Source organism: Seriola lalandi, unplaced genomic scaffold (assembly GCF_002814215.2).
Source record: "Seriola lalandi dorsalis isolate HSWRI2012SDOR001 ecotype SW California unplaced genomic scaffold, Sedor1 jcf7180002054850, whole genome shotgun sequence".
Classification (NCBI taxonomy): domain Eukaryota; kingdom Metazoa; phylum Chordata; class Actinopteri; order Carangiformes; family Carangidae; genus Seriola; species Seriola lalandi.
In genome coordinates this window covers 2,458,152-2,469,274 of record NW_019525403.1, presented here as the reverse complement: position 1 = coordinate 2,469,274, position 11,123 = coordinate 2,458,152, and the positions used below count along the sequence as shown (strand labels likewise).

At 42.4% G+C, this 11,123-nt stretch overlaps 1 protein-coding gene across 1 annotated transcript in view; it reads left to right on the top strand.

Annotated features, from left to right (window-relative positions):
- The window catches only part of nlgn4xa (neuroligin 4 X-linked a), an 80,688-nt gene that overhangs the window by 27,464 nt on the left and 42,101 nt on the right, over positions 1-11,123 (top strand). The window contains exon 3 of the mRNA XM_023426919.2: positions 3,794-3,946. Coding sequence (XP_023282687.1) covers positions 3,794-3,946 — 153 coding nt within the window. The remainder of the gene's footprint in view (positions 1-3,793; positions 3,947-11,123) is intronic.

Genomic DNA, 11,123 nt, shown 5'->3' with positions numbered 1-11,123 from the left:
CTCTCTACTGACTTTTGACTCGGCATCAGAAGTGATGGGTAGTAACAGTCAATTTGCCTGTTTTGCTTGATGTACAGCCAGCTGAATAGTCGCGTCTGAGCCCACGGAGCCCCTGCAGCGGCCATCAGATGTGTATCAGTTAGAGCCTATGACAACTTAACGGCGGCGACGCTTGTTTTACGAGCATCTGCCTCTTCAAGGTTGTTTCCCCGCCGCCCACACTGTTCCACCGGCTGCCTCCTAATGCGGAGCTAAATAACAAACAGGAACTCGCTGACACCGTCCCGCCGTCCTGCCTCTGTAATTAGCGGGTTTCCGTTTAACCGGAGCCGATCCGGGGCACGGACCCCAGGTCCTCCTCAGGCTATCCGCTCGAAACCCTCACCCCCTCCCCCCCGTCCTGCTCGGTTACAGGTGAGGAGTTGTGAAATAGATGCAGGCGCATTAGCCCCCACTCAGTGCACAGTGGAGATTAATAACCTGCCACTGAGATTTGCTTTTCGCTCCTTCCCCCTCACTGTTTTCTTTTGCGGAGGAGGAGGATGATACACTCCTCCTATCACCTCCTCCCCCTCCTCCCGCTGTGTTGCTTTCTGCCAAGCCTTACCTAGGTGCAACGCGCACGGTGTAGCCAGGTTTCCTGCTGCAGCAACTGGAAGAGAAACCAGTAATTGGTGTGGGCAGTTGGCATCCTCTTTAAACCAATCACAGAGAGGAGAGTGGATCTCTTTACCCAGTTTAAAATGGCAGAGGGTGATTTTAAATAGCATGTTCCTGAGCATACACAACATGTCCTAATTACTGACAGTGTTCGAATAATGCCTATGTGTTAATGTGAACAAATAAAGGGCTTATTAAAGGTCACGTATTTAATACTTTTATTTTGAAGTTGTTCTCCATAAGAAGATATATTTGTGGTTTTAAGAACCAAAACCATCTCAGTGTAGTTTTACATCTCCTCTCTCTGGAGCTCTAATAACAACAGGTCAGTGAGCCAATCAGAAGAGAGGAGCCTCAGAGAAACACTCAGAGAGACCAAATCCTGCAAAGATTGGTGATTGGTGGGTGCAGATGGGTGGGTCTTGGGGCATGGCTGAAAGCACTGACTGCTTTGTTGTGACATCGCAAAGTTCGAGAAGTCCTTATGGCTCATTTTAAGCCCTGATCCTGGCACTCTCTTTAACCATCAGTGGGCTTGGTGAGGGAGAATGGGAGAATCTCTAACGTAGCGTATTTTAGCATCTTTTCATAACACTTAGTGGAGTTAGCATCTTTTCAGAACAGTTAGCATCTTTTCAGAATGTTAGTGTAGTTAGCATGTTTTGAGTATGGTCAGCGTATGTAACATCTCTTCAGAGCAGTCAGTGTAGTTAGAATCTTTTCAGAACGGTTCGTGCAGTTAGCATCTTTTCAGAATGGTTATAGCATCTTTTCAGAATGGTGAGCATAGTTAGCATCTTTCCTGAATGTCCAGCGTAGATAGCAACCTTTCGGAATGGTTAGTGTAGTTAGCATCTTTTATTTGTTTTTGTTGTAGCTTGTAACTTGCAGTGGCTGACGGTGTTAATGGTTGTGCTAATGCAAACTCTCGCTCTCTGTACTGACAAGGTTTGAGGTTTATTTTGAGTCAGACTTTTAACGTAAAACATCTGTGGTGGAAGTGTTTCGTTTCACTTTAGCTTAAAAAGAAGCAGCTAAATTGAAGCTAGCGATGAATTAAAACAATATTTTAAAGACAAAGCGGCAGAGTGGTGTGACATGACTGTTGTGCTGATGGTGTTCGCGAATTAAAACAGACTCTAAAACAGAGCAGCTAAATTAGCAACAGCATCCTGCCTCTTATATCAGCCTAAGGTAGATAGCTGGCAATGGATCTCTCACACTCTCAGCAGAAGGAGTTGGCCGGCTCCTCTCTCTCAGTCTGATATTTTCTTCAGCAGATGCTCTCATCCCGAGTGACATTTGAGAGACTTCCAAGCGAGCCCGGTCGGCAGGGCTGGGGATAATGGGTTCGTTCAGCGTGTTGGTTCCAGGCAATCGAAGCTTACTGTAGTGCAGGAGATCTGAGAGATGCTGTGCCATGTGAGGACATCAGTGATACTTCTTTTTTTGCCAGTTTTTTTTTTCTCAAAGGAGTAAAGCAAAAAGATGCGTTCATTGACTGTATTCTTTGCGTCAGACTTGGTAGAGAGCACCCAGAGGATTTCACGTAGATGATGAAGAGGCTGGTGGATGATTTATTGTAAACCCTGCGTGTTCTGAGGATTTATATCTTCATCTTCCATCTTCTTTCATGCAAATTCCCTAGTCTTAATTTATAATCACCACCTACACATGTACTAATCACCCAGCTTAATCACAACTGGAGAGCCTCATAAACAAGGTATTCATCTGGCCTAATTGCAGCATTATACAGAGAACAAATGGAGGCGGGAGGGGACACAGATGCAGAGATTGTAGGGTTAAAGCCATGGAAATTCTCATCAGGGTCTGTGTGAGAATGTCAAACCATATCTCTAACACTGACTATCTGTCTCATGTGCTGCACTGTAAAACAATCAGTGTAAAATAAAAAAAAAGTCAAATTAATTTCCCTTTGGAAATAGCGAGAGTGATGGTGTTTAGTTCTGGTTTGCTGATTACAGCATCATGAATAAGTGTCTTCCGTGTGTCCTGTGTGACCGAGATTCGCTCCAAGCTGTTACCGTACCGGAAGACTTTAGCTTAGCTTCACTTTAGCTGTGGAAGACAGCGGCGGAAGAAGTATACGGTCTTTTAATAGAGCCGCTACATGCAGAATTTGTTTATATTTTGAATGGTTCTGATGTGATATGTGTGGAAGCCCTGAGAGGCAACTTTTTATGTCAAGATATATTCTTTTAGATAAATAAGTTTTTCTCTTTTTTTCATCTGTGAAAACAGTTGAATTTTATTCTTACTTTTTGTAAAATGTAAAAGAAAAGAGCCTGGGAAAAAAATTCACCTGTTTTCACAGAAAAAAACTTGAGCCAAAAAAAGAAGAAATATTACTTGCCTCTTGGGGCTTGTTCTCTCAGATGGAAAAAATGAAATAAATAAATAAATAAATAAAAATGAACCTGGAAAAATCAGCTGTTTTCACAGATAAAACAATAAAAAGAGAAAAAAAACTAGGAAAAAAATGAGCCAAAAAAAAAGCAATTTCACTTGCCTTCTGGGGGTTGTTTTCACAGATGGAATAAAAATATTCTGATCCTGGCAGAAAACTTTCCTCTCAGGGCTCCTGTAAATATTTCTATTTACTTTGTATAAAAATGAAACAATCCTGATTTAAATGCCCCCTACAGTATATGTTTCTTTCGGGGGGGGGTGCCATCATACAGTATAGGTATAGATATATATATATATATATATATATATATATATATATACTGTATATATTTATATCTCTAAAGATCGCAGATCAAAGGGGCAAAATTCACATGTTCCCACAGTTAATTTGATTTGATGAAATGCTAAATTATTTAAGAGAATGTGCTACGGAAGTTTAATACTGACTTTAAATATTTTAGAAACTGAAATTAGATTGTGACATTGGGCCGCTCAGGGCCCTAAAGATTAAAATATAGGAGCCACCTTAAGGCCCTTAAAGAATCAGTTTATCTTGTGCGGTTAATTGAATTGCCACTCACTAAAGATGGAGCCGTCGGGGCCCCTTTATAATCTTTGCATTTTAGTGCATTTTGCTAATCTATGCATGCATCCTTTGTGCACTAAATTGATGCGTGTCTTATTCTTTTTTCCATCCTCGCAGACATCCACGATGAGAACGGGCTGAAGCCGGTCATGGTTTACATCCACGGCGGCTCCTACATGGAGGGAACTGGCAACATGATCGACGGCAGCATCCTGGCCAGCTACGGGAACGTCATTGTCATCACCATCAACTACCGGCTCGGAGTCCTAGGTGAGTGTGGGCTGCTTTAATTCGATTGGAGGAAGCTGATTGAATCAGTACGGAAGAGGATTAGGGTCACATTAGGACATTTTTTTTTTGTTTTGAATTCTGAATTCAATCTCAGGAGTTTAAAGTTTTAGAGTTTATTTTCACATGTTGCCCCTATCCTCCTCTGTAAATCAGGTATTGATTTAATGACTAATTGAATCCTGCTGTTGCATCAACTGGCTGGTCTTTGCATGGGGGGGTTGGGGGGGCTACGACACTCACGTTGCTGTTTGGGTTCGCATCCAAATCCTCTTAAGCTTTTTTTATTTATTTTTTTTCAAATACATTTTTGAATCTTTGATGAAACTGGAATTACTCATGGTCTGTTTGTTACCATCGATTTCACCGAAGCAAATCAAGCAGGTTAATCCGTCCACACTCTCAATGGTAGTGTAGGAGGTCGTTTGCATTTTTCCGCATTCTCCTCGTCATTTCAAATGGTTGTGTTTCAATGCAGCCTCGGACGACCCACACAGCACCAGATAAGCACATGCAAGTGAAACAAAGACTCCATTTGTGCCCCTTTTCAATTACTTTAATCATCCTGCAGCATCGAACATCAAGCGGCCTGAAAAAACTCAGTGCAAGGAAAACTCGTATCTGAGCTGGTATCGACACTGCAACACTGTGCGCATCTTATTTTGCTCCCGTCTGCGAGATGAAAGCGGTTTCTGGCTCGCAAAGGGGATACTTTATCTTTCCTTTGACATAAAGGTTTGGCTTCTGAATGTCCAAGAAAATGTTTGAGTCTGAGCAGAGGCTGATAACATCAAACGTCTTTTTTGGAGATTTCAGCCACTCTGTATTGAAATCCTTCAGGAGCAGGCAAAGCTGCGGCCTGTTTCCTGCTTTTCTTTTCAAGCTGAACCTGCATTCAATAAAAATATAGCAGATAAATACTTCAAATACTGCAAGATTGAATGGTGGGGGCAGGGACTGCTTCAGGAAGTCTTGATGGCTTGTTTTAAAGTAGCTTTTTCAAATTACTACGTAGCTAATTCTAGCTTTAGCTGCTGCTTACTTACCAGTCTAGAGGTGTGAGTTCAGCATCAAACTCCATACACCCACCCCATCTCCTTAATACTACTTTGCACACCACCACCCACTCCCAGCAGAGAAAACTTACGCATAGCACCTTTAAGGCTTAGTTTCTGGTGACTGCTTTGATGTGACATCACAAAGTTCAGGAAGTCCAGACGGCTCGTTTTAAGGCTCAGTTTCTAGATCTGCTTTATCATCAAACAACACATGAACATCCACCTTTATACTGTATGGGACCTTCAACTCAACACAGGTTTTAAATTAAGATCCGATGATCAGTTTAGTTGCATTAAGATGTCATTTTCTACGAGACAGGGTTGCACATAGATTAATGAAGTCAATCCAAAATAGCTTTCACAAATCAGCTGATGTGTTATAACATTTAAAACTTTAAGATCATGGCCTTTTTTTTGTCAAAACCAGCATTTAATAACCTTAAATTTGTGTATATAAGATGCTATAATTCATAATAAATCTCTGCTTCTTTGTGTGTAAAATGAGATATCCGTCTTGATACCAAGTATACTTCCAAAATCATATTTCATGGATTTAGATTCAGCCCTGAGGTACAGTATGTGACACTGATCTTGGCTTTAGAGATAGATTTGAGTTCGTCTTGATGTGGTTTCATGTGGTTTCTCCGCTGTTTGCATGTGGTTCATTGTCTCTTGAAGTGAAAGCCACAGTACACCCAACCACCGCCGCCGCTCTGCTCTGCTCTGCTCTGCTCTCCTTACCATTTGTTATAAGGCCGAACTGTCTGCACCAGTCACTATATTTAGTAGCCTGAGAGCCGGGGGGAAAAGGTGTTCTGGAAAAGTGTGCACAGAGGAGAGGAACAGAGAGAGAGAGAGACAGAGGGAATGCAGATGAGAGTACAGATAGAGACAAACAGACAGAGAACAGATAGATACCTTGATAACATGTTAGGGAGGAGCTGGTTCGCACAAACCACAGCAGTCTGTTCCTTCTTTATTCCATAATCTAGACCTGATTACCAACCTGGGAAAATGGGCCAGACCCCAGGGGGCCAGCGGTTTTTCATAATTTGTAGAGGGACCTCTGGTCTACTAACTTATGTAGCTTAATACATCTCTTATTACAGACACGTAAACTAACCACAGATTCTCAGAAATCCCACTGTTATTACAGACTGTGAACTTACCACAGATGGTCGAATATCCAACTTTTGTTACAGACAGTGAACTACCCACAGACGCTCAAATGTCCTTTGAATGTCCCACTGTTATTACAGAAAGTGAACTAACCGTGGATGCTCCACTTTCCTGCTGTTATTGCAAACAGTGAACTAACCATGACCCCTGACTCACTTGTTCTGTTTGAACTGTGCCATAAAGATTCTGAAGCCTGTGAACTTAAACGTCAAACGAATGATCTTGGATCTTCTGAGCCACACCCACACTGCTGAGTTCTGGTGCATGTTTCTATATAAATGTGAGTGGTGGGGGCAGTAGGGGCCTGACAATAGACTTTTTACCCTATGGCCTTAAGCTGATGAGCTGGATGTTTGTGTTAAGACCAGTTTCCTCTTAACAATGGCTCAGCCAGGTGAGCTCTGCCACCTCGGCCACAAACACCACATACCTTCCATATCCTGCTCTACAATAACAGGATCCTGCTGGTGCCCTGATGGTGAGCTTTTAATGTGAAGCAGCAGCTGCAGGCTGTGAATACTTCGCTTTAACACACATTGAGTGACGCTGCAGGAAAGTGAGGTACAACGGTGTTTTATGTTGGCTGTGGACGTACAGGTGGGGGCATGGTTTCATCGCTACGACAAAGTCTATTGAGGCAAGAAACTGTTATAGTCAATAACTGATCTTTAAGGACCAGAGTCCAGATGCAGAGTGAGGGTTAGAAGGAGGGAACATGACACGAGAAGGAGATAAAGGTCAGAATTAGAGTTCACCATGAGGTCTGGACATTACGCCCCGCCTATAGACTGAACGCGGAGAACCGAACTTGACCACAACAGATAGAAATGATATTTGAATGCAGAGGCAGTGTTTGCAAAGACACCGAGTTCTTGCTTTGAACCAGAACATGTAGATTCACATGTGACAGAGTGAGAAGCGTCTGCTAAGCGGCCATAAAATGGACGCCGCAGTCCCTCTCACCTCTAACAGATACCTCCAGATGCTGCTAGGGAGGTGCTAACATGCTGCCAGTGTGTGTGTGTGTGTGTGTGTGTTGTGTGAAGTGGACGGCAAGCTCGAGGGGCGTCGTCAGCGCCGGCAGGCTGAGAGAAGAGGAGTGTGAGCGGAGGGAGAGAAGTCATAAGACATTCATCACCCGTCACTGCTTCAGCATCACACACCATGTCGGACAGCTGGCAGTGGAGCTTCTTACTACTGTTTCAATACTGTTGAATTAGTTATTTTCACAGTTAAAGGTCCATATTTTGCACTTTTCCTGTGATTCATTTTGAAGTTTTTATCCATAAGAAGATATATTTGTGGTTTTAAGAACCAAAAACCATCTCAGTGTAGTTTTACATCTCCTCTCTTCTCCCTGAAACTAAGAGAGGAAGCTCTGAGCCTCTCTTCTGATTGGCTGACTGTTTTCTGAGTGAGCCAATGAAAAATAGCAGATTCCAGGTAAACACTCAGAGAAACCAAATCCTTCAAGGTTGCATGGTGGGTCCAGTTTGAGGTTGGTGACTGCTTTGTAACAAAATTCAGGAGGCTTAATGGCTCGTTTTAAAGGTCCCATATTGTCTAAAGTGAGATGTCCATGTCCATATTTCATGTTATTGAGCATTTGTGCTACAATCCAGCATGTTTACATTGTGTGAAGCTAAACCTGAACTTTGTGATGTCACAACAAAGCAGCCACCGCTCTCAGCCATGCCTCAAGCTACGCCAACCTGGACCCACCATCCAACCTTGCAGGATTTGGTTTACCTGACCTCTGCTATATATTATTTTAAATAACTCAGAAAACAGTCAGCCAATCAGAGGAGAAGCTCAGAGCCTCCTCTCTTCTGATTGGCTCACTGAGCTGTTGTTACTAGAGCTCCACAGAGAAGCCTGAGAGAGGAGATGTAAAACTAAACCGGGATGGTTTTTGGTTCTTAAAACCAAAAATATATCTTCTTATGCCTCAACACTTCAAATAAAACACAGAAGAAGAGGAAAATATGCAACATTTAAAGCGAGCCCTGCTTTACTGCAGGTCTAAGTCAAGTAAATTGCTTAATTAGTTATTTCCAAGGAGGTTTGCTGCAAAGAAGACAGTAAGTTTGAAAAAAGTAGGAAAATCAATTAATTATTCAAAATTCAATGCGCACATACGTTTGACTATGCTCGTACACAAAGTTCATATTTTTGACGCCTACTAAAAGACTCAATTATCGGAATTAATGAATTGGAAGTGAACCAATTGAACACTGTTACTATTTTCCTTAAAATTAGCACCAAATTACAGAGTTCTTTCCAGGAAACGTCTTTTAAATGATTAAACGAGAAGCCTTACCACAAATTACAGAGTGTTTAAAGCCTCTGAACACACACCGTTAAAACCACACAAGTTCAAAGCTGTATTAATGCATGTCAGCTTGTTTTCTATTATTTTGGTTTTACCAGGCTTTTCAGGTCTCAGTCTCAACTATTTATGCTGGGTATTGGGATGACATCGTGTTCTTTTATGTTGGCCCTGCTCTCCTCTTGTATCTGGGGCTGACAGTGAGGAGTCCCATGATTATAGTTTTCTCTCCACAAGTGGAAAGCGGGGTTTTATTGGCAGTGAAAAGTGCTGGATGCATCACCAAAGATACAGTGCATGGAGGTTGTTGCATCATACCCAAGGCTGTAATCTCTGCCAAAGGTGCTCCAGCTAAGTATACTTTCCAAACGTACTGTTTACAGGATAGTGGGCAGTGCACAAGTCTTATCCCGACCCTGTATCACCAAAGATACAGTGTACGAAGTTTTTCGAGTCATACTCAAGGTTGTAATCTCTGCCAATGGTGCTCCAGCTAAGTATACTTTCCAAACATACTGTTTACAGGATAGTGGGCAGTGCACAAGTCTTATCCCGACCTTGTATCACCAAAGATACGTTGTACGAAGTTTTTCGAGTCATACTCAAGGTTGTAATCACTGCCAAAAGTGCTTCAGCTAAGCAAAGGGTCTGAATACTTTCCCAACGTACTGTTTACAGGATGGTGGGCAGTGCACAAATCTTATTCTGACCCTATATCACCAAAGATACAGTGTACGAAGTTTTTCGAGTCATACTCAAGGTTGTAATCTCTGCCAAAGGTGCTCCAGCTAAGTATACTTTCCAAACGTACTGTTTACAGGATAGTGGGCAGTGCACAAGTCTTATTCCGACCCTATATCACCAAAGATACAGTGTATGAAGCTTGTCGCATCATACCCAAGGTTGTAATTGCTTTAGTTGAGTAAAGGGTCTGGATACTTTCCGAATGTACTGTTTACAGAGCGGTGGGCAGTGCACAAGTCTTAGTCCAACCCTTCAAGGTCAGCACATGCTTTTAGGGACAGTCAGCAGCATCGTGCATCAGTAGGCTCTTCTTGTCAGGGGCCATCAGGTCGTAGCCTGCACCAGAGCTACAGTGTTGTCCATCAGTGTAGTCCAGATTTCAGTTCCAGCAGTGGGGGTATTTGAGGTGCCAGGATGAGGTCTCTTGGAAAATGTTGAGTGCCATCTGGCCTCAGGAAGCTGTAACATGAGCCAGAGCAACGGTGAGCTTCATTACGCTGCACTGGGATCTGTCAGAGGCACATGGCGCTCTCCATTTCCCCTCCATCTAAACCCCCCCCCGCTGCATTGTCCACTGTGGCCAGACATTAGATGACTAGTGATGGCTGTTGCCTGATGGAGATGTGTTACTGCTTTTACTCAGTAAACCTCAGCTCATGCACCATGTTACTCTCTTCATTGATTCCCTACAAGTGCATAAGAGTTTTTTTTATTCATGTGTTATAACATTTATATGGTGAAATAAACATCATGTTAGCTGCATGTTGAACAGCTGCATCTTTACCCATTAGAGTAGCTTCCAACATCCATAACTCTTTTCACTCTACTTTTGGTCTCCACCCAATTTAAGATAAAAAATAGCTGGGGCCAGTTGCACAAAACACCTTATGTTTTCTACTTAGGTTTGACACTTAAGGTTTGATTTCTCCCGAGAGGATTATTTATGGTTGTTTTACAGAAACTCTTAAAAGGTTCCCAAAAAAGTTAAGGCATTTGCAGCAGTGAAAGAGGTTTTACAGCTGTAAAATGATTCTACGTCATTAAGGGTGTTTCGCGGTCGTGGAACTTCATCATCATGTTCCTGGGATGCATGTTCTGCATTTAGGGCTATAAACTCAGCCATGTTGCACTTAAGATCGGGGGGTGGAGTTAGTTTTTATCCTTACTTTGGTCGGTAAGGTCTTTTGTGCAGTAGTTCAACTGACTTTAAGTGAATCCTTAAGTATAAGACTAAGATTAGGAGAAAAGCTTAGATACTAAAGTGAACATTTTAAGGAAAGTATAAGAAGACCTAAGGTTGTGAATATTGTACTTGGATTCATCACCTCTTCATATGAATAATCATATTGCTTTGTAACTGCTGGATGTGGAAATGCTAAAAAAAATATATTTTATTTAGTGGGAATATACCAATGTTACTAAGAGCTAATGCAGCTTTAAAGGACTAGCATGACACTGTGATGTGATCTTGTTTGTCATCTGACATGAGAAGGTCAATACTAGCTTCATATCCAAGCATCAGGACCTATTTGCCTTAGCTTAGCATAGCTTAGCCTGAAACTGCTAGCCTACTTAATCTATGTCCCCACTTAAATGATAAAGTTTTGTTACATCTATCCTCACCTGCCCTCCATTATCCATGTTATTCTTCTTCTTTCTGCTTTTTCATTATTTCATTCGGCTTCACTCTGTTCTATTCTAGTCTGTTAGTGGCCCCTCTAGTAGCCGGAGGGCAGGTACTCAGCCTCCCAGCAGCCTCCACTTCCTCTTCCTTTATGACTCCTCTGTGCCTGCAAGGACAGCCGTGGCTAGGAGGAGGTCATTACCACTCCAAACTGCCCCCCCTACC